This window comes from Oncorhynchus tshawytscha, linkage group LG07, assembly GCF_018296145.1.
Source record: "Oncorhynchus tshawytscha isolate Ot180627B linkage group LG07, Otsh_v2.0, whole genome shotgun sequence".
NCBI lineage: Eukaryota > Metazoa > Chordata > Actinopteri > Salmoniformes > Salmonidae > Oncorhynchus > Oncorhynchus tshawytscha.
This window is the reverse complement of record NC_056435.1, coordinates 68,251,009-68,275,052: the sequence shown is the minus strand read 5'-3', so window position 1 is coordinate 68,275,052 and position 24,044 is coordinate 68,251,009. Positions and strand designations below refer to the sequence as shown.

Sequence of the window (24,044 nt, the reverse complement as noted above, 5' to 3'; positions counted from 1 at the left end):
ACTACCTAGAAGGAAGAAACCTAGAGAGGAACCAGGCTCAGATAGGAGGTAATACTATCTAGAAGGAAGAAACCTAGAGAAGAACCAGGCTCAGATAGGAGGTAAATACTAGAGGGAAGAAACCTAGAGAGGAACCAGGCTCAGATAGGAGGCAATACTACCTAGAAGGAAGAAACCTAGAGAGGAACCAGGCTCAGATAGGAGGGAATACTACCTAGAAGGAAGAAACCTAGAGAGGAACCAGGCTCAGATAGGAGGCAATACTACCTAGAAGGAAGAAACCTAGAGAGGAACCAGGCTCAGATAGGAGGCAATACTACCTAGAAGGAAGAAACCTAGAGAGGAACCAGGCTCAGATAGGAGGTAATACTACCTAGAGGGAAGAAACCTAGAGAGTAACCAGGCTCAGATAGGAGGTAATACTATCTCTAGAGGGAAGAAACCTAGAAGGAAGAGACCTAGAGGAACCAGGCTCAGATAGGAGGTAATACTATCTAGAAGGAAGAAACCTAGAGAGGAACCAGGCTCAGATAGGAGGAAATACTACCTAGAAGGAAGAAACCTAGAGAGGAACCAGGCTCAGATAGGACGTAATACTACCTAGAGGGAAGAAACCTAGAGAGGAAACAGGCTCAGATAGGAGTTAATACTACCTAGAAGGAAGAAATCTAGAGAGGAACCAGGCTCAGATAGGAGGTAATACTACCTAGAGGGAAGAAACCTAGAGAGGAACCAGGCTCAGATAGGAGGTAATACTACCTAGGGGGAATAAACCTAGAGAAGAACCAGGCTCAGATAGGAGGTAATACTACCTAGAAGGAAGAAACCTAGAGAGGAACCAGGCTCAGAAGAAACCTGGAAGGAAGAAAGAGGAACCAGGCTCAGATAGGAGGTAATACTACCTAGAGGGAAGAAACCTAGAGAGGAACCAGGCTCAGATAGGAGGTAATACTATCTAGAGGGAAGAAACCTAGAGAGGAACCAGGCTCAGATAGGAGGTAATACTACCTAGAGGAAGAAACCTAGAGAAAGGAACCAGGCTCAGATAGGAGGTAATACTATCTAGAAGGAAGAAACCTAGAGAAGAACCAGGCTCAGATAGGAGGCAATACTACCTAGAAGGAAGAAACCTAGAGAGGAACCAGGCTCAGATAGGAGGCAATACTACCTAGAAGGAAGAAACCTAGAGAGGAACCAGGCTCAGATAGGAGGTAATACTACCTAGAGGGAAGAAACCTAGAGAGTAACCAGGCTCAGATAGGAGGTAATACTATCTAGAGGGAAGAAACCTAGAGAGGAACCAGGCTCAGATAGGAGGTAATACTACATAGAAGGAAGAGACCTAGAGAGGAACCAGGCTCAGATAGGAGGTAATACTATCTAGAGGGAAGAAACCTAGAGAGGAACCAGGCTCAGATAGAAGGCAATACTACCTAGAGGGAAGAAACCTAGAGAGGAACCAGGCTCAGACAGGAGGCCCATCCTCCTCTAGCTGCACCAGGCAGTGTATCATAGCATTCCAATAAGAAGATCTGGGCCTGTATCCACAAAGCATCTCAAAGTGCTGATCTAGGATCAGGTCCCTCTGTCCAACAAATCATATTCATTAGGATCTAAAAGGTTAAACTCATCCGAGATCAGCACTCCTACTGTGAGACCAGATTGTGATAGAAGACAATAGGAATGGTGGGTGTACGGTACCTGTACCTGTCCGTTCTCAGTGATGTTGGGGTACATGGCGGAGCTGGGTCTTTCACGGTGAGGAGGCAGCAGCATCAACATCTCACGATTGTTCCGGTATTTATCCGGCAGCGACGGGGAGCCTACCGCAGGGAGAGGGGACACAGAGGAGAACAGAGCATCAAGACAAGACGTGAACACTAACAGACACAGCAAAGTCTTAGTTTCGCTGCTCATTGCTAGGGCCCAGTTTTTCTTAATTTGCTCATGGCCAGGCCACTTTGTGAGGCCAACTCAAGAGTGAAAGTGCTAGTTGGTTCGGAGAGCAAGTCCTTAAGTGGATTCAATGATAAACATCGGGCCATCGTCACCCATAGCGCAAGGAAGCTTACCCTGACCAGCAAAAAAAACAGAGTCAATTAACTATTTAGTAGGCTAGCCTCCAATGTGTATAAATAACCTACCTCTGATGCTGTTGGAGGAGTTGACCATCTGGGAGGGTGCTGAGTGGGTGGAGCTCAGGCTGGAGGAGGAAGGACTTGGCTGAGAGAAGAGAAAAGATACAGGAAATGACCTCATATTCCTTGTGTTATACCTCCTGAAAATAAATCCCCCGAGATACAGGAAATGACCTCGTATTTCTCATTTAATACCTCCCCAAATAAATCTCTGGAAAGTCGAGTAACAGAGCAAAGCAGCAGATGCAGAATTATTGTGGAGTTAACCAGTCAACACTTTTGTCTGGCATTTATTAAGGCAGAATCCTAATTTGAAATACATGCCTATAACTTCTTCTTAACAACTCTGGTGTCAATCATGAATTGGCAATGAGACATTTGTGCAAAAGAAAAGTGCACTTTCCATATCTCAAGTTAGGATTGTGTATTTTTTGGGGGGGGCTCACATGGCTGAGAGTCCTGTCTGTGGGTACAGCGGGCACTACCCTCGCGTGGAGACAGACCTGCATACGGTAGACGTCCTCTGGGTGTTCCACCACCATGCCGTCCGTCAGGATCACCAGATTACCCGTCTCACTGGAGGTGTGAGAGGACAGTGAGGAGGACGAGTGGCGGATAGACCCCAGCAGATTCAGTGGACTGGGGGAGAGAGAGAGGGGGTTGGAGTGGAGTGGGGGAGAGGAGGGAGGGAGGTTGGCGTGGGGGAGAGGAGGAAGGTGGGGGAGAAGAGGGAGAATGGAGAGGGGGAGAGGAAGGGGTATGAGGAAAGAGGGATAAAGTGTGAATGAATGAAAGAATTGTGGTAGTGATAGTGTAGTGAGATAGTCAGGCAGAGAAACAAAGAGAGAGAGTCAGAGACACAGAGAGAGAGTCACACACAGAGAGAGAGAGTCACACACACAGAGAGAGAGAGAGACACAGAGAGAGAGAGAGAGAGAGAGAGAGAGAGAGAGAGAGAGCAAGAGAAAGAGAGAGAGAGAGAGAGACAGACAGAGAGACAGAGAGACACAGAGAGAGAGACACAGAGACACAAAGACAGAGACACAGAGACAGAGAGAGAGAGACACAGAGAGAGAGAGACACAGAGACACACAGAGAGAGAGAGACACACAGAGACAGAGAGAGAGCGAGAGAGAGAGGTGACAGGGCAATGAAGGATGATGTATGTTGCGTTTGTGTCAGAACTCGTGAGAACATACCAGTGGGGGGGGTCGAGGAGAAAGGCCGAGAGGGACCTTGGCAGATTGTGTTTGTGTGTATGTGTGTTATACATGTGTGTACCAGTTCATATGTGTGCATGTGCCTGTGTGTGTTTACACCTGTGTGTGTGTGTGTGTTTGTGTGAGTGTGTGTGTGACCATACCTGTGCCTGTGCATGACTTTGAAGCTGTCGGGGCTCATGGGGCTGTGCGTAGCCAGGATGCCTCTAGGGGTGCTGGCACCAGAACAGGCAGGACTCAGCTTGTCCAGCCCAGGCAGACCCTGAATGGACACAAAGGTTTCTCAATATTCATACTGTGAGGAGACTGTCATTGTGGAAAGGAGTTAGAAGTGTGTCATCCCCTAGGAGGGGCTGGACAGGGGACAAAACACACACTGTGACATCCCCTATGAGGGGCTGGACAGGGGACAAAACACACACTCACACAGTGTGTCATCCCCTATAAGGGGCTGGACAGGGGACAAAACACACACTGTGACATCATTGTACGGAGCGATTTCAATGCCGAAATAAACGTTATTTGAATCCAATTATTTGTATTTCGATATTTACATTTAAATTAAATATTTTATAGTGCACGATTTGAGACCTAGAGAGGAACCAGGCTCAGATAGGAGGTAATACTATCTAGAGGGAAGAAACCTAGAGAGGAACCAGGCTCAGATAGGAGGTAATACTACCTAGAGGGAAGAAACCTAGAGAGGAACCAGGCTCAGATAGGAGGTAATACTATCTAGAGGGAAGAAACCTAGAGAGGAACCAGGCTCAGATAGGAGGTAATACTACCTAGAGGGAAGAAACCTAGAGAGGAACCAGGCTCAGATAGGAGGTAATACTATCTAGAGGGAAGAAACCTAGAGAGGAACCAGGCTCAGATAGGAGGTAATACTATCTAGAGGGAAGAAACCTAGAGAGGAACCAGGCTCAGACAGGAGGCAATACTACCTAGAAGGAAGAAACCTAGAGAGGAACCAGGCTCAGAAATGAAACTGAATCAAATTCATATTGAATTCAGTTTTAGAATTTAATTCAATATTCCAATTCAATATTTATACATTCAGTTTCAGTATGGTAGATATTGGATACATTTTCTGTGAAACTATCATTACAAGCATATTCAACTTCTCAGATTCAATTTTTGAATTCAGATCTTGAAATTCTGATTAAAAACCAGAAACAACATCCTGGTACTTTGCCAGCCAGGTGAGGAAGAAGAGAACATCTAGAATAAAACAGACTCTGTGTTAAACAGGTTTCTGTCAGTTTCTGAAGCCAATGTGGGACACCTAGTCAGTTGTCCAACTGAATGTATTCAACTGAAATGTGCCTCACCATTTAACCCAACCCCTCTGAATCAGAGAGGTGCGGAGGTCTGCCTTAATCGACATCTTCAGCGTCCGGGGAACAGTGGGTTAACTGCCTTGTTCAGGGGAACGTATGCTTTATGGTCTAACTTCCGCGATGCATATAAGGCCCTGCCCCGCCCTCCTTTCGGAAAAGCTGACCACGACTCCATTTTGTTGCTCCCTGCCTACAGACAGAAGCTAAAACAAGAAGCTCCCACGCTGAGGTCTGTTCAACGCTGGTCCGACCAATCTGATTCCACGCTCCAAGACTGCTTCCATCACGTGGACTGGGATATGTTCCGTATTGCCCTGGGTCTCGACCCCGCCCTGTGCAACTGGGTACTGGACTTCCTGACGGGCCGCCCCCCAGGTGGTGAGGGTAGGTAACAACATCTCCACCCCGCTGATCCTCAACACTGGGGCCCCACAAGGGTGCGTTCTGAGCCCTCTCCTGTACTCCCTGTTCACCCACGACTGCGTGGCCACGCACGCCTCCAACTCAATCATCAAGTTTGCGTACGACACAACAGTGGTAGGCTTGATTACCAACAAAGACGAGACGGCCTACAGGGAGGAGGTGAGGACCCTCGGAGTGTGGTGTCAGGAAAACAACCTCACACTCAACAAAACTAAGGAGATGATTGTGGACTTCAGGAAACAGCAGAGGGAACACCCCCCTATCCACATCGATGGAACAGTAGTGGAAAGGGTAGTAAGTTTTAAGTTCCTCTGCGTACACATCACAGACAAACTGAATTGGTCCACCCACACAGACAGTGTTGTGAAGAAGGCGCAGCAGCGCTTCTTCAACCTCAGGAGGCTGAAGAAATTTGGCTTGTCACCAAAAGCACTCACAAACTTCTACAGATGCACAATTGAGAGCATCCTGTCGGGCTGTATCACCGCCTGGTACGGCAACTGCTCCGCCCACAACCGTAAGGCTCTCCAGAGGGTAGTGAGGTCTGCACAACGCATCACCGGGGGCAAACTACCTGCCCTCCAGGACACCTACACCACCCGATGTCACAGGAAGGCCATAAAGATCATCAAGGACAACAACCAACTGAGCCACTGCCTGTTCACCCCGCTATCATCCAGAAGGCGAGGTCAGTACAGGTGCATCAAAGCTGGGACCGAGAGACTGAAAAACAGCTTCTATCTCAAGGCCATCAGACTGTTAAACAGCCACCATTAACATAGAGTGGCTGCTGCCAACACACTGACTCAACTCCAGCCACTTTAATAATGGGAATTGATGGGAATTGATGTAAAATATATCACTAGCCACTTTAAACAATGCTACTTAATATAATGTTTACATACCCTACATTATTCATCTCATATGTATATACTATACTCTATATCATCTATTGCATCTTTATGTAATACATGTATCACTAGCCACTTTAACTATGCCACTTTGTTTACATACTCATCTCATATGTATATACTGTACTCGATACCATCTAATGCATCTTGCCTATGCCGCTCTGTACCATCACTCATTCATATATCCTTATGTACATATTATTTATCCCTTTACACTTGTGTGTATAAGGTAGTAGTTTTGGAAATGTTAGCTAGATTACTCGTTGGTTATTACTGCATTGTCGGAACTAGAAGCACAAGCATTTCGCTACACTCGCATTAACATCTGCTAACCATGTGTATGTGACAAATACAATTTGATTTGATTTGATTTGAACAGTGGGTTAACTGCCTTGTTCAGGGGAACAGCGGGTTAACTGCCTTGTTCAGGGGAACAGCGGGTTAACTGCCTTGCTCAGGGGAACAGCGGGTTAACTGCCTTGCTCAGGGGAACAGCGGGTTAACTGCCTTGCTCAGGGAACAGCGGGTTAACTGCCTTGCTCAGGGGAACAGCGGGTTAACTGCCTTGCTCAGGGGAACAGCGGGCTAACTGCCTTGCTCAGGGGAACAGCGGGTTAACTGCCTTGCTCAGGGGAACAGTGGGTTAACTGCCTTGTTCAGGGGAACAGTGGGTTAACTGCCTTGTTCAGGGGAACAGTGGGTTAACTGCCTTGCTCAGGGGCAGAACGACAGATTTTTACATTGTCAGCTCTGGGATTCGATCCAGCAACCTTCCGGTTACTGGCCCAACTACTAGGCTACCTGTGGTATGTTTAATTGATTTTCTTCCAATGAATTTGGATCTTGCATTTGAACCGTTTAGGCTTTAAGGTTATAACGACGCCATTCTGAAAGCTCTCTGGAACATCATCTGTTCCCCTCTATGACGCTCACAGGATGTGCATAACACATTAGAATAAGTGACTGAGTGTGACAAAAAAACATAATTTGGCCCGAATAAGAATATAGTTCAATAGCCTTTCTCATAGCTTTTCTAAGGATAGCTTTTCCACTTTAAATATTGCCCTTGTGACTGACTGGGTTTGAACCGGATCTCCTGCATGTCACAAGACAGTGTTAGCCCACTTAGGAATCAGCCTGAAGGAATACCTGCCTAAATGACTTTTAGAAACAACTTCACCCGACACTAGTCGGGATAAGTCACAAAGAAGACATCTTAAAGAGATAGTGTGAGATTCTGGAAATTGAAGCCCTTTTTCTCTTCTCTACTTACCCAGGGTCAGATGAACTCATGGATACCATGTTGTATGTCTCTGTGTGCAGTTTGAAGGAAGTTGGAAGCACAATCAGTTGAAACTACTTTCAAAGACGTTGAAACTGCCTTCAAAACTGCACACAGACATAACAACGGTATCCATGAGTAGTTAGGTGCAAAAAAAAAGAAAAGAAAAGGGGCTTATTTGTCAAAATCTCACAATACCCCTTTAATAAGAAAGCCACTTACATAGAGACTGCTCCTCATCATTTGGAACTGATCTATCAGCTTCTTGTGCAGGGGACGCATTTCAGGGTGCACCAGCTTGTCATGGACCGCAAGCCCCGCCCCCAGGATGTGAACCTACAACAACAGATATTTAAATAGATATTTGAATAAACAAAGTTTGGTTTATTGCCAGGTTTCAAACAAATTACAAGACTTCAAAACATTTAGATACAGCACTTTTAACGAATTGCTTTAACTCAACCACAACATACTAGAATATAATGTTGTGCATTCACTGTTCACACAAAGAGACCACATTCGATAAGGCAGTTGGTAATGCTGCCATACCGGACCAGCGAAAACTCCAGTCTCTTGTTCTAGGTGTTTCTCTCACCTGTTCCTGCATGAGGTCTTTGAGAGAAGTAATCTTCTCCGTGTCCTCTGCGTGACTGCCGATGTACTCCTTATCAAAGAAGGCCTGGGGGAGAGACAAGACCCAAAACAGGAAGTGATGAGACAGCCAGCGAATCGACAACCAACCAGAGTAGAGGGCAAACAAAGCTCTTGATAGGATAAACATGAAACTTTAAAAAAAAAAAGCTTTTAAAGGAAAGACAGTGCAACCTACAGTACTGCAATATCATGCTGAACAGCTTGTGTGAGCACTGAAACAGTATGAGAGAATTCATTCAGCCATGGTATCATTACCTCCTGGTATCTAGCGATGCCCCCGTTGACGGCAGCGTCAATGACCCCATTGAGACACATGGACAGCAGGTTGATGTTGCCATGGAGCTGCTTGTGTTGGTACTGGCTGATCAGGGTCCGCAGCTCGTGGTTCTTGTTCTCCACCACGTAGATGGCATTCTCCAGAGGACTCACCTCAATCTGGTAAAAACAACATAGAAGAACAGTGCATTTTTAGACTTGGTCTAGTGGTAGTGCTGCTGCCACCAAAATATAACAGCCCTGGAAGACTGAGGTTCAATAAGAAAAAAAACAATAGTAGGCAATTTACTTTCATGTTACGTTATCCTACGTTATTCTACACAATGCCACGTTATATTATGTTATGATACGTTACGGTATGCTATGTTATGTTACGTTACGCAACATTACACTACGCTACGCAATGCTACGCTATGCTATGCAACATTACATTACACTATGCTACGCAATGCTATGCAACATTACATTACACTACGCTACGCAATGCTACGCTATGCTATGCAACATTACATTACACACTACGCTACGCAATGCTACGCTATGCTATGCAACATTACATTACACTATGCTACGCTATGCAACACTACATTACACTATTACACATTACACTATGCTACGTTATGTTATGTTACGCTATGCTATGCAACATTACATTACACTATGCTATGCAACATTACATTACACTACGCTACGCAATGCTACGCTACGTTATGCAACACTACATTACACTATGCGTTATGTTACATTACATTTACACGTTATGTTGCTACGCAACATTACATTACACTATGCAATGCAACTACATTACACTATGCGTTATGTTACGTTATGTTACGCGTTATGTTACATTATGCAACAACATTACACATTACACTACGCTACGCAATGCTACGCTACGTTATGCAACATTACATTACACTATGCTACGTTATGTTACGCTATGCTATGCAACATTACATTACACTATGCTACGTTATGTTATGCTATGCTATGCAACATTACATTACACTATGCTACGCTATGCAACATTACATTACACTATGCTACGTTATGTTACGCTATGTTACGCTATGCTATGCAACATTACATTACACTATGCTATGCAACATTACATTACACTATGCTACGTTAATGCAACATTACATTACACTATGCTACGTTTATGCAACATTACATTACACTATGCTACGTTATGTTACGCTATGCTATGCAACATTACATTACACTATGCTACGTTATGTTACGCTACGTTATGCAACATTACATTACACTATGCTACGTTATGTTACGCTATGCTATGCAACATTACATTACACTATGCTACGTTATGTTACGTTATGCAACATTACACTATGCTACGTTATGTTACGCTATGCTATGCCTTGCATTAAAGTATTCATTACCCCTTGATGTTTTTCCTATTTGTTGCATTACAACCTGTAATTTATTTCATGTAATGGACAAATACCAAATTGGTGAAGTGAAATGAAGAAAAAAAAACTACACTACGCTACGCAAAAAAAAAAATGCTACGTTATGTTACGCTATGCTATGCAACATTACGGAAAAGTGGTACGTGTGCCTATCTATTCATGCTATGCAACATTACATTACCTTTGCTATGCAAACTACATTACCCTAAATAAGATCTGGTGCAATTACACAATTACCTTCAGAAGTCACATAATTAGTTAGATTGCACACAGGTGGACTTTATTTAAGTGTCACATGATCTGTCACATGATCTCAGTATATATATACACCTGTTCTGAAAGGCCCCAGAGTCTGCAATACCACTAAGCAAGGGGCACCACCAAGCAAGCGGCACCATGAAGACCAAGGAGAACAGATCAGGGTTATAAAAAAATATCAGAAACTTTGAACATCCCACGAAGCACCATTAAATCCATTATTATAAAATGGAAAGAGTATGGCACCACAACAAACCTGCCAAGAGAGAGCCGCCCACCAAAACTCACGGCCCAGGCAAGGACGGCATTAATCAGAGAGGCAACAAAGAGACCAAAGATAACCCTGAAGGAGCTGCAAAGTTCCACAGCGGAGATTGGAATATCTGTCCATAGGATCACTTTAAGCCGTTCACTCCACAGAGCTGGGATTTACGGAAGTATGGCCAGAAAAATACCATTGCTTATTTTTTTCTTTAAGCAAACATGTTTAGTGTTTGCCAAAAAGGCATGTGGGAGACTCCCCAAACATATATGGAAGAAGGTACTCTGGTCAGATGAGACTAAAAGTCATCTTTTTTGTCACGTTCTGACCTTTATTTCCTTTGTTTTGTATTTATTTAGTATGGTCAGGGCGTGAGTTGGGTGGGCAGTCTGTTTGTTTTTCTAGGTTTTGGGTATTTCTATGTTTCGGCCTAGTATGGTTCTCAATCAGAGGCAGGTGTCATTAGTTGTCTCTGATTGAGAATCATACTTAGGTAGCCTGGGTTTCACTGTGTGTTTGTGGGTGATTGTTCCTGTCTCTGTGTTTGCACCAGATAGGACTGTTTAGGTTTTCGCACATTTATTGTTTTGTTAGTTATTTCATGTCTAGTTCCTTTATTAAAGAACATGAATAACCACCACGCTGCATTTTGGTCCGCATCTCTTTCCCAGAGGAAAACCCTTACATTTTTGGCCATCAAGGAAAACACTATGTCTGGGGCAAACCAAACAGCTCTCATCACCCCGAGAACCTCATCCCCACAGTGAAGCATGGTGGTGGCAGCATCATGTTGTGGGGATGTTTTTCATCGGCAGAGACTGGGAAACTGGACAGAATTGAAGGAATGATGGATGGCGCTAAATACAGGGAAATTCTTGAGGGAAACCTGTTTCAGTCTTCCAGAGATTTGAGACTAGGACAGAGGTTCACCTTCTAGTAGGATAATGACCCTAAGCATACTGCTAAAGCAAAACTCGAGTGGTTTAAGGGGAAACATTTAAACGTCTTGGAATGGCCTAGTCAAAGCCCAGACCTCAATCCAATTGAGAATCTGTGGTATGACTTAAAGATTGCTGTACACCAGCGGAACCCATCCAACTTGAAGGAGCTGAAGCAGTTTTGCCTTGAATGGGCAAAACTCCCAGTGGCTAAATGTGCCAAGCTTATAGAGACATACCCCAAGAGACTTGTTGGTGCAACAAAGTATTGACTTTGGGGGGCGTGAATAATTATGCACGCTCAAGTTCTGTTTTTTTGTTTTATGTCTTGTTTGTGTCACAAAAAAAATGTGTGTCTTCAAAGTCGTAGGCATGTTGTGTAAATCAAATGATACAACCCCCCCAAAAAATTATATTTTAATTCCAGGTTCTAAGGCAACAAAATAGGAAAAATGCCAAGGCGGTGAATACTTTCGCAAGCCATAGTATGTTATGTTATGCTACGCTATGCTACGTTATGCTACGTTACAATACGTTATGTTACACATCCTCATTACAGCATGTGACAGATTTTTAGCACTTATTTTCATCTGCTGTACAAAAGCAGGGCATCGGTAACACAGTGGCACTAATATCGTCATTACTGTATAGCTGCGTTTCCCAAACTCGATCCTGTGGACGCCAAGGGGGGCACATTTTGCCCACTACATGCCGGATTCAAATAATCACAAGGTTGATGACGACTTTGGGAAACGATGGTTACTCACCAGCTCTCTCTTCTCCACCTCAAACCAGCGGGAGATACCAGGGAGAGGATGTGTGAGGATCAGCGTAGTCCTCTCGATCCACAAGCTCTTGAACTCGTTCTCTCGGTCTTTGGATCCTTTGTGGAAGGGCCGGTCGTAGCGAAAGCGGCGCACGTTGTTGACTCGGTAGAAGCTCTTGATGCGGTCTGGAACCCGGTCCATCTGGAGAACGTTGACGTTCTCCGGTACCGCCGAAACGGCGTAGATCTGGAGGTCTGAGGGGTGGCGTGTCAAGGAACACAGTTCGGGTGGAAGGAAGGTTTTTTGGGGAAGGCATAGGGACACGTTCACATACACATTATGCACATACAAAAGCACACAGACACACACACACATACATACTAAAGCTCCGGTTTCCAACTTTATTGTAGAAGGATACACTGGGCGTCACACTGTAAAATGGCCTCGTCTGGTTGGTTGGGGTGTTGCATGGCAATGGCTTGTGGGAATTCTCCCAGCATCCTTTGCTGGAAGGCTTCTAAACGTTCGTAGTCATGACCACGGCAGACAAACTCCTTGTTCTGTTAGGGGACACATCCTGGGATGAGTAACAACTAGAATATTCTGAACAGAATAATATTCACTCTATACAATATGAATCTCAATAAAGAACTAGAATATTCTGAATAGAATAATGTGAGTCGCAATAAAGAACTAGAATATTCTGAACAGAATAATATTTGCTCTATTCAATATGAGTCTCAATAAAGAACAGAATATGACTTATCTCAAGCAATGACATTCAGTGGCAAATTATAAGGTCATCAATTGTATCTCAAATTACACTCTATTCCTTATGTGGTTCTGGGCAGAAATAGTGCACTATCTGGGGTAGGGTATAGAGTTTCATTTGGGATCTTACCTATGCAGTAGGATTGACTTACTCTGGTCAGAACAGAAGTAGTGCACGACATAGGGAATAGGGTGTAATTTGGGAGCATGGATTGACTCACTCTTAGGAAGAAGGGGAACTTGCGTCCGTAGAAGCCCACCCTGAAGAACTCTGGTTCTAGACGTTGCTGCTCCATGATGTTGTCATAGTACGCTGCCTCCATTTTCTGACAAAACACAAGGCTGAATCCTAAATATTCGGACAAAACAAAAGGCTGAATCCTAAATATTCGGACAAAACAAAAGGCTGAATCCTAAATATTCGGACAAAACAAAAGGCTGAATCCTAAATATTCGGACAAAACAAAAGGCTGAATCCTAAATATTCGGACAAAACAAAAGGCTGAATCCTAAATATTCGGACAAAACAAAAGGCTGAATCCTAAATATCCGGACAAAACAAAAGGCTGAATCCTAAATATTCGGACAAAACAAAAGGCTGAATCCTAAATATTCGGACAAAACAAAAGGCTGAATCCTAAATATTCGGACAAAACAAAAGGCTGAATCCTAAATATTCGGACAAAACGGACAAAACAAAAGGCTGAATCCTAAATATTCGGACAAAACAAAAGGCTGAATCCTAAATATTCGGACAAAACAAAAGGCTGAATCCTAAATATTCGGACAAAACAAAAGGCTGAATCCTAAATATTCGGACAAAACAAAAGGCTGAATCCTAAATATTCGGACAAAACAAAAGGCTGAATCCTAAATATTCGGACAAAACAAAAGGCTGAATCCTAAATATTCGGACAAAACAAAAGGCTGAATCCTAAATATTCGGACAAAACAAAAGGCTGAATCCTACATTTCTGTGCAAATCTTCCTTTGACGTTTGATGAAAATCTGGGTCATGAAAGTTCACAAACATCAGTCATGTACTACATCTAATTACCCTTATCCAGCTGAGGCTTTGGTAGTCGTACAAGGTCTCATACTGGTAAGCCAGCTCTCTGCACAGCGGTATCCCATACTCCCAGCACTGAAGAAACACAGTTCCGGATGTGAAAATGTATCAGTAATTAGTTTGTTTTCAATACGGACAAATACTGCTATAGCTGTTGGTTCATGAGTTAATGGGTTGATTGATTGATTATGAGAGTAAACGATTGGTTCATGAGTTAATGGGTTGATTGATTGATTATGAGAGTAAACGATTGGTTCATGAGTTAATGGGTTGATTGATTGATTATGAGAGTAAACGATTGGTTCATGAGTTAATGGGTTGATTGATTGATTATGAGAGTAAACGATTGATGACCCTTTAGTGTTCCATTGTGTTCTTCCACCTACCTTGCCCTTGTTGAAGTAGTTGATGACCTTACGACAGAGACCCTCTTTGCGATGCCACTCGCTCTGGGCTGGGTAGTGGAGGAACTCCCTCAGAGGCCTCTCCTCCCAATGCAGCAGCTCCCAGTACAACAGCAGTGTGAACGCAGCCTCTGTAGAGTAACGTACAGACATATAGTGTATATACATCATAGTGAACAACATATAGCTGGGTAGTGGAGGAAAACCCTCAGATTGATAGTACAGTTCTAGGGACCAAACCCAGTTCAACAGCAGGGTGAAATCAGCCTCTCTAGAATTATAGAAAGAGAGTCACTAGAAGGGACATTCCGGCGACCATATTGAGTGTACCTATGCAGATTTAGGATCTTAATTTGAGCCAGTTTGCTACAGCAGGAAAGTAATTATTATGTGGATTATAATTAAATGGACATTTTTGTAAGGGTTGATACGTTTTTCATTAGGGCAAATCAAGTCTGACATTTCAAAGTGAAAATTACCAACTTTAAAAGTCTTTTTGAACCTCAAATAAACTACAAGTTACATTTCCTGTTGTGTAGGAAAATTCTCAGCAACAAAATAGTGATCAAATTAAGATCCTACATCTGTAGCAGTAAAGCACAGCAATGTTAAAAGTAAAGGTTATTCCACAGGTAATAGCCAGCACGCTCGTTCCCTTTGTGAGGGAATAGGATGTTGTATTACCAGTGTAGTTCTCAGTCTGGAGGTGCATGTCACACAGCTTGTGGATGTTGTATTACCTGTGTTGTTCTCAGTCTGGAGGTGCATGTCACACAGCTTGTGGATGTTGTATTACCTGTGTAGTTCTCAATCTGGAGGTGCATGTCACACCTTGTGGATGTTGTATTACCTTGTAGTTCTCAGGGAATAGGATGTTGTATTACCAGTGTAGTTCTCAGTCTGGAGGTGCATGTCACACAGCTTGTGGATGTTGTATTACCTGTGTTGTTCTCAGTCTGGAGGTGCATGTCACACAGCTTGTGGATGTTGTATTACCTGTGTAGTTCTCAGCCTGGAGGTGCATGTCACACAGCTTGTGGATGTTGTATTACCTGTGTAGTTCTCAGTCTGGAGGTGCATGCCACACAGCTTGTGGATGTTGTATTACCTGTGTAGTTCTCAGCCTGGAGGTGCATGCCACACAGCTTGCCACAGCTTGTGGATGTTGTATTACCTGTGTAGTTCTCAGAGGTGCATGTCACACAGTTGTATTACCTGTGTAGTTCTCAGCCTGGAGGTGCATGCCACACAGCTTGTGGATATAGCGGATGTACATCTCCTCCTTGTTGATCTCTGACTTGTAGAAGTTCTACGGAACAAAATAAGAAAAACAAGACAAATCCTGCAGTGCCTCTCGCTATTTCTGTTCCACTTTCTCAGCCTGACACAGTGACAGTTATGTTATAATGGTTGGTGCAGATGAGGTATCTGTAGTCGGAGTCTACAGTGTCTTATCAACAGGTTGACAGTACAGCCAGAGTCTATAGTATCTTATCAACAGGTTGACAGTACAGCCAGAGTCTATAGTGTCTTATCAACAGGTTGACAGTACAGCCAGAGTCTATAGTATCTTATCAACAGGTTGACAGTACAGCCAGAGTCTACAGTGTCTTACCAACAGGTTGACAGTACAGCCAGAGTCTACAGTGTCTTACCAACAGGTTGACAGTACAGCCAGAGTCTACAGTGTCTTACCAACAGGTTGACAGTACATCCAGAGTCTACAGTGTCATACCAACAGGTTGACAGTACAGCCAGAGTCTACAGTGTCTTACCAACAGGTTGACAGTACAGCCAATCTTCTTGTTCTCTGTCTCGTCTCCTTTCATGCAGTCCCTAAACAGACAGAAGACCACATCAGGGATTTATTTACCATGTGGAGAGCCTCCTGCTCTCATATGCTGAACTCTACCGTCTCTTAGCAGACGTGCTGGTGTTACAATAACAAGGACCTATCCTGTACTACCTGTAGTCCAGCAGACGTTCCATCAGCCGCGTGACAGAGGTGACGAAGGAGATTCCCGTCTCCCTCCAAGTCTCCTGCTCGATCTTCTCCAGCAGGCTGGAAAAACAACAGAGAGAAACAAACATATATGCCTTTATCAATACACCAAGGTTCGGTTTGAGGAAATGAACCTATAGACAACGTCAAGTGTCGGCACACAGATGATATATCAATCAATACACCAAGGTGAAGTTTGAGTGATGAATGTCATGTACACATAGCAGTACGTAATTTGACAGCATGTAGAGAGGAGTTAGGGGCAGTAGACTGTTAGAGGTGGGTTATCTTACCTGGGGTAAGGCCCAAAGAGCTGGGTTCTAATCCCACACGCAGCAGAAAGAGGCAAAAATAGTGTTATAAAAAGGTAGGGGGTAAAGAAATGGTTATTATAAAGGTAGCAGGTAGAAACCAACAGGTTAGAGCCAACACAACATTATAAAGGTAGCAGGTAGAAACCAACAGGTTAGAGCCAACACAACATTATAAAGGTAGCAGGTAGAAACCAACAGGTTAGAGCCAATACAACATTATAAAGGTAGCAGGTAGAAACCAACAGGTTAGAGCCAACACAATGTTATAAAGGTAGCAGGTAGAAACCAACAGGTTAGAGCCAACACAACATTATAAAGGTAGCAGGTAGAAACCAACAGGTTAGAGCCAACACAATGTTATAAAGGTAGCAGGTAGAAACCAACAGGTTAGAGCCAACACAACGTTATAAAGGTAGCAGGTAGAAACCAACAGGTTAGAGCCAACACAACATTATAAAGGTAGCAGGTAGAAACCAACAGGTTAGAGCCAACACAACATTATAAAAGGTAGCAGGTAGAAACCAACAGGTTAGAGCCAACACAACATTATAAAGGTAGGGGTAAAAAATTGTTTTTATAAGAGTGAATGTTACAACATTATAAAGGTAGCAGGTGAAACCAACAGGTTGAGCCAACACAACATTGTGTGTGTGTGAAACCATGTGTGTGTGTGCCAACACCATTATAAAGTGTGTGTGTGTGTATTGTGTGTGTGTTTGAATGTTACCATGTGTGTGTGTGTGTGTGTGTGTGTGAGAGTGTGTGTGTGTGTGTAGGTGTGTGTGTGCGTGCGTCCGTGCGTGTGTGTGTGTGTAGGTGTGTGTGTGTTTGAATATGTGTGTGTTCTTTACTCCTTAACTCACAGCAGGCTGAAGAGCTCGCGGTAGTTCTCGTCTCCTTTCCCCTCAGACACCAGACTGTCTAGCTTGTCAATCAGCTCTGCCTCCACCTGAACACAAGTCAATTCAGGTGACGTTACAACAAGACGTAAACCAGTGTTCTTCTACCGGTGTATCTGTGGGTTGTCAACACGATACACCGTCTCCGAGGGAACATTTCTGCTGCAGATCTTGAGTAGAGAAAGATATTTTTTTGTGAAATAAAATAACGGCAACCTTGACCTGATGCAATATAAGGTATGAACTCTGACCTGATGAAATATAAGGTATGAACTCTGACCTGATGCAATATTTGGTATGAACTCTGACCTGATGCAATATAAGGTATGAACTCTGACCTGATGAAATATAAGGTATGAACTCTGACCTGATGCAATATAAGGTATGAACTCTGACCTGATGCAATATAAGGTATGAACTCTGACCTGAAGAAATATAAAGTATGAACTCTGACCTAATGAAATATAAGGTATGAACCCTGACCTTATGAAATATAAGGTATGAACTCTGACCTTATGAAATATAAGGTATGAACCTGACCTGATGAAATATAAGGTATGAACTCTGACCTGATGAAATATAAGGTATGAACTCTGACCTGATGAAATATAAGGTATGACCTGACCTGATGAAATATAAGTATGAACTCTGACCTGAAGAAATATAAGGTATGAACTCTGACCTGATGAAATATAAGGTATGAACTCTGACCTGAAGAAATATAAGGTATGAACTCTGACCTGATGAAATATAAGGTATGAACTCTGACCTGATGAAATATAAGGTATGAACTCTGACCTGATGAAATATAAGGTATGAACCCTGACCTGATGAAATATAAGGTATGAACCCTGACCTGATGAAATATAAGGTATGAACTCTGACCTGATGAAATATAAGGTATGAACCCTGACCTGAAGAAATATAAGGTATGAACCCTGACCTGATGAAATATAAGGTATGAACCCTGACCTGATGAAATATAAGGTATGAACCCTGACCTGATGAAATATAAGGTATGAACCCTGACCTGATGAAATATAAGGTATGAACCCTGACCTGTTTGAAGTTCCCGTTCTTCCTCTGCTCCCAGTCCATCATGTCGTGGAAGATAGGGATCATGATGTTCCTGACCTCCCCCTGAGGCACCAGGGTCACACCCAGGAAGGGACCTATCATACCTGGGATGAAGTGGATCTTGTTCTCACCTGGAGAGGACAGGAAGGGGAGTCAGACTGTACATCAATACAATCCAATGTGTCTATTTGCGGTTTGACTAGAATGCTGTGTGTGTGACAGGAAAGCATGGTAAGATAATAGGTAAGCAGTTATGTGTTCTAAGCTTTTAAATTATGTTTGTGTTGCAATACTTCCGATCACCATTAGAGGTCAGTATTGCTAAAACATTTGTCTGCTCAACTGAAATGAAGGGTGTGTTTGAGAGATACACTATATATACAAAAGTATGTGGATTCTGCTATTTCAGCCACACCCGTTGCTGACAGGTGTATAGAATCAAGCACACCGCCATGCAATCTCCATAGACAAACATTGGTAGTAGAATGGCTCATACTGAAGAGCTCAGTGACATTCAACGTGGCACTGAGCCGCACACAAGCTTCAGATCACCATGCACAATTCCAAGCGTTGGCTGGAGTGGTGTAAAGCTCGCCGCCATTGGACTGGAGCAGAGGAAACGCGTTCTCTGGTGTGATGAATCAACCTTCACCATCTTGCAGTCCGACGGATGAATCTGAACGCCTACTCGCAACTTTAAAGTTTGGTGGAGGACGAATAATGGTATGGGGCTGTTTTTCATGGTTCAGGCTAGGCCCCTTAGTTCTAGTGAAGGGAAATCTTATCGTTACAGCATACAATGACATTCTAGACGAATCTGTGCTTCCGACGTTGGGGAAGGCCCTTTCCTGTTTCAGCATGATAATGCCCCGAGCACAAAGCAAGGTCTATATAGAAATGGTTTGTCGAGATCGGTGTGGACGAACTTGACCCCATCGAACACCTTTGGATGGAATTGGAACGCCGACTGTGAGCCAGGCCTAATTGCCTAACATCAGTGCCTCCCTAATGCTCTTGTGGCTGAATGGAAGCAAGTCCCCTGTCACACCCTGATCTGTTTCACCTGTCCTTGTGATTGTCTCCACCCCCTCCAGGTGTCGCTTATTTTCCCCAGTGTATTTATCCCTGTTTCCTGTCTCTCTGTTCCAGTGTATTTATCCCTGTGTTTCCTGTCTCTCTGTGCCAGTGTATTTATCCCTGTGTTTCCTGTCTCTCTGTAACAGTGTATTTATCCCTGTGTTTCCTGTCTCTCTGTAACAGTGTATTTATCCCTGTGTTTCCTGTCTCTCTGTAACAGTGTATTTATCCCTGTGTTTCCTGTCTCTCTGTACCAGTGTATTTATCCCTGTGTTTCCTGTCTCTCTGTGCCAGTGTATTTATCCCTGTGTTTCCTGACTCTCTGTAACAGTGTATTTATCCCTGTGTTTCCTGTCTCTCTGTAACAGTGTATTTATCCCTGTGTTTCCTGTCTCTCTGTAACAGTGTATTTATCCCTGTGTTTCCTTCTCTCTGTAACAGTGTATTTATCCCTGTGTTTCCTGTCTCTCTGTAACAGTGTATTTATCCCTGTGTTTCCTGTCTCTCTGTAACAGTGTATTTATCCCTGTGTTTCCTGTCTCTCTGTACCAGTGTATTTATCCCTGTGTTTCTTGACTCTCTGTAACAGTGTATTTATCCCTGTGTTTCCTGTCTCTCTGTACCAGTGTATTTATCCCTGTGTTTCTGACTCTCTGTACCAGTGTATTTATCCCTGTGTTTCCTGTCTCTCTGTGCCAGTGTATTTATCCCTGTGTTTCCTGTCTCTCTGTACCAGTGTATTTATCCCTGTGTTTCCTTTCTCTCTGTGCCAGTGTATTTATCCCTGTGTTTCTTGACTCTCTGTAACAGTGTATTTATCCCTGTGTTTCCTGACTCTCTGTAACAGTGTATTTATCCCTGTGTTTCCTGTCTCTCTGTACCAGTGTATTTATCCCTGTGTTTCCTGTCTCTCTGTACCAGTGTATTTATCCCTGTGTTTCCTTTCTCTCTGTGCCAGTGTATTTATCCCTGTGTTTCCTGACTCTCTGTAACAGTGTATTTATCCCTGTGTTTCCTGACTCTCTGTAACAGTGTATTTATCCCTGTGTTTCCTGACTCTCTGTAACAGTGTATTTATCCCTGTGTTTCCTGTCTCTCTGTACCAGTTCTTCTTGTACGTTCCAAGTCAACCAGCGTGTTTTTTCCCCATTCTCCTGCCTATGCTATTCTCTTTTTCTAGTCCTCCCGGTTTTGACCCTTGCCTGTTTTCTGGACTCTGTACCTGCCTGCCTGACCAGTCTGCCTGCCTTGACCACGAGCCTGTCTGCCACTCTGTACCTCCTGGACTCTGATCTGGTTTGGATCTTTTTGCCTGTCCACGACCATTCTCTTGCCTACTCCTTTTGGTTTATTAATAAATATAAAAGACTCAAACCATCTGCCTCTCGTGTCTGCATCTGGGTTTCGCCTTGTGCCCTTATATCCTGGCAACAATGTTCCAACATCTAGTGGAAAGCCTTCCCAGAAGAGTGGAGGCTGTTATAGCAGCAATGTTCCAACATCTAGTGGAAAGCCTTCCCAGAAGAGTGGAGGCTGTTATAGCAGCAATGTTCCAACATCTAGTGGAAAGCCTTCCCAGAAGAGTGGAGGCTGTTATAACAGCAATGTTCCAACATTTAGTGGAAAGCCTTCCCAGAAGAGTGGAGGCTGGTATAGCAGCAATGTTCCAACATCTAGTGGAAAGCCTTCCCAGAAGAGTGGAGGCTGTTATAGCAGCAAAGGGGGGACCAACTCCATATTAATGCTGAATATTTTTAGAATGAGATGTTCGCCGAGCAGGTGTCCACATACTTTTAGTCATGTAGTGTATAAAAGGGAGACATACATAGTGATGGAATGATGGTGGGTACTCACCAAGGCTCTGAATGATGGTGGGTACTCACCAAGGCTCTGAATGATGGTGGGTACCCACCAAGGTTCTGAATGGTGGTGGGTACTCACCAAGGTTCTGAATGGTGGTGGGTACCCACCAAGGTTCTGAATGGTGGTGGGTACTCACCAAGGTTCTGAATGGTGCTGGGTACTCACCAGGGTTCTGAATGATGGTGGGTACTCACCAAGGTTCATAATGGAGGTGGGTACCCCCCCCCACCCAATAAATATAAATGTCACTAAGTTTCAGAATGATGGTGGGTACTCACCAAGTCTCTGAATGGTGGTGGGTACCCCCCCCCCTACCCAATAAATATAAATGTCACTAAGTCTCAGAATGATGGTGGGTACCCCCCCCTACCCATTAAATATAAATGTCACCAAGGTTCTGAATGATGGTGGGTACTCACCAAGGTTCTGAATGGTGGTGGGTACTCACCAAGGTTCTGAATGATGGTGGGTACTCACCAAGGTTCTGAATGATGGTGGGTACCCACCAAGGTTCTGAATGATGGTGGGTCCTCACCAAGGTTCTGAATGATGGTGGGTACTCACCAAGGTTCTGAATGATGGTGGGTACTCACCAAGGTTCTGAATGAATGATGGTGGGTACTCACCTAGGTTCATAATGGCGGTGGGTACCCCCCCCCTATCCAATAAATATAAATGTCACTAAGTTTCAGAATGATGGTGGGTACCCCCTACCCAATAAATGTCACCAAGTCTCTGAATGGTGGTGGGTACCCCCCCCACCTACCCAATAAATATCACTAAGTTTCAGAATGATGGTGGGTACTCACCAAGGCTCTGAATGATGGTGGGTACCACCCCCACCCAATAAATATAAATGACACTAAGTCTCAGAATGATGGTGGGTACCCCCTACCCATTAAATATAAATGTCACCAAGGTTCTGAATGATGGTGGGTACTCACCAAGGTTCTGAATGGTGGTGGGTACCCACCAAGGTTCTGAATGATGGTGGGTCCTCACCAAGGTTCTGAATGATGGTGGGTACTCACCAAGGTTCTGAATGAATGATGGTGGGTACTCATAATGGCAGTGGGTACCCCCCTACCCAATAAATATAAATATCACTAAGTTTCAGAATGATGGTGGGTACTCACCTAGGTTCATAATGGCGGTGGGTACCCCCCTATCCAATAAATATAAATGTCACTAAGTTTCAGAATGATGGTGGGTACACCCCCTACCCAATAAATGTCACCAAGTCTCTGAATGGTGGTGGGTACCCCCCCCTACCCAATAAATATCACTAAGTTTCAGAATGATGGTGGGTACTCACCAAGGCTCTGAATGATGGTGGGTACCCCCCCCTACCCAATAAATATACATTTCACTAAGTCTCAGAATGATGGTGGGTACTCACCAAGGTTCTGAATGATGGTGGGTACTCACCAAGGTTCTGCCACATGCTGAAGAGCTCGTAGGCCATCATCACCCTCATGTCACCATACCTAGCAACAAAACAACAGGTACAGAGTTATAGACAGAGATCTCTGGCTGTGGCACAGTGGACATGTATTGGATATTCTATCTATAGGATATTGGTATTCCCACAGTTAACAGATGAGGAAATGTACTGAGATTGAAGAGAATCATTCCACGATGATCACAGAATTACAGAATTCTACACAGTGTGTGCTTCAAGCATGAGGGGAGTAAACCATAAGCCTCATACAGCGCTCTCCTCTAAAATAACGTGTGTGAGAAACAGGAAGTGAACAAGGCAACGTGAGAAACAGGAAGTGAACAAGGCATCGTGAGAAACAGGAAGTGAACAAGGCATCGTGAGAAACAGGAAGTGAACAAGGCAATGTGACAAACAGGAAGTGATCAAGGCAACGTGAGAAACAGGAAGTGAACAAGGCAACGTGAGAAACAGGAAGTGAACAAGGCAACGTGAGAAACAGGAAGTGAACAAGGCAACGTGACAAACAGGAAGTGAACAAGGCAACGTGACAAACAGGAAGTGAACAAGGCAACGTGAGAAACAGGAAGTGAACAAACAGGAAGTGAACAAGGCATCGTGAGAAACAGGAAGTGAACAAGGCAATGTGACAAACAGGAAGTGATCAAGGCAACGTGAGAAACAGGAAGTGAACAAGGCAACGTGAGAAACAGGAAGTGAACAAGGCAACGTGAGAAACAGGAAGTGAACAAGGCAACGTGAGAAACAGGAAGTGAACAAGGCAACGTGACAAACAGGAAGTGAACAAGGCAACGTGACAAACAGGAAGTGAACAAGGCAACGTGACAAACAGGAAGGAATAACACAAGACAGAAGGAAAGAAAGGGAAAAAATGAAGTAAGTTAAGAGAGAAAGACAATTAGACAGAAAGAGAGTGAGATGTGCTGCGTGCAGAAATCAACTAAACCCTGGCTAAGTGGGAGAAGATAATCCTAGATTTAGCATGTTGGGATTATTGCCTGGGATGGGCTCAGCAAATAGAGAGACCCCCTGCCATGGCCAACACATTTAAAATACACACACACACACACACACGCACACACACACACACACACACACATAATCACACATACAAGTCGTCTTATCTAGCTAATGTGTTATGGAAGCTTTGAACACAGACAGGCATCGGGCAGGCTAGCCTACAGACTGGTGCACGCAAGGC

General features: G+C 43.9%; 1 protein-coding gene across 2 annotated transcripts in view; it reads right to left on the bottom strand.

Annotated features, from left to right (window-relative positions):
- The window catches only part of dock3 (dedicator of cytokinesis 3), a 427,692-nt gene that overhangs the window by 15,081 nt on the left and 388,567 nt on the right, over positions 1–24,044 (bottom strand). Inside the window, exons 31-49 of one of the 2 annotated variants that reach the window (XM_042324863.1) lie at positions 22,810–22,868; positions 18,424–18,572; positions 17,329–17,414; positions 16,445–16,471; positions 16,116–16,211; positions 15,925–15,985; positions 15,365–15,458; positions 14,132–14,280; positions 13,734–13,820; positions 12,898–13,002; positions 12,324–12,465; positions 11,906–12,159; positions 8,227–8,406; positions 7,913–7,996; positions 7,540–7,653; positions 3,502–3,620; positions 2,585–2,777; positions 2,145–2,223; positions 1,708–1,823 (exon numbers count right to left, since the gene is read on the bottom strand). In XM_042324863.1, the coding sequence (XP_042180797.1) occupies positions 1,708–1,823; positions 2,145–2,223; positions 2,585–2,777; positions 3,502–3,620; positions 7,540–7,653; positions 7,913–7,996; positions 8,227–8,406; positions 11,906–12,159; positions 12,324–12,465; positions 12,898–13,002; positions 13,734–13,820; positions 14,132–14,280; positions 15,365–15,458; positions 15,925–15,985; positions 16,116–16,211; positions 16,445–16,471; positions 17,329–17,414; positions 18,424–18,572; positions 22,810–22,868 (2,194 nt within the window). Of the gene's footprint in view, positions 1–1,701; positions 1,827–2,144; positions 2,224–2,584; positions 2,778–3,501; positions 3,621–7,539; positions 7,654–7,912; positions 7,997–8,226; positions 8,407–11,905; positions 12,160–12,323; positions 12,466–12,897; positions 13,003–13,733; positions 13,821–14,131; positions 14,281–15,364; positions 15,459–15,924; positions 15,986–16,115; positions 16,212–16,444; positions 16,472–17,328; positions 17,415–18,423; positions 18,573–22,809; positions 22,869–24,044 lie in introns of both variants that reach the window. The other variant, XM_042324864.1, reaches the window with a different exon arrangement.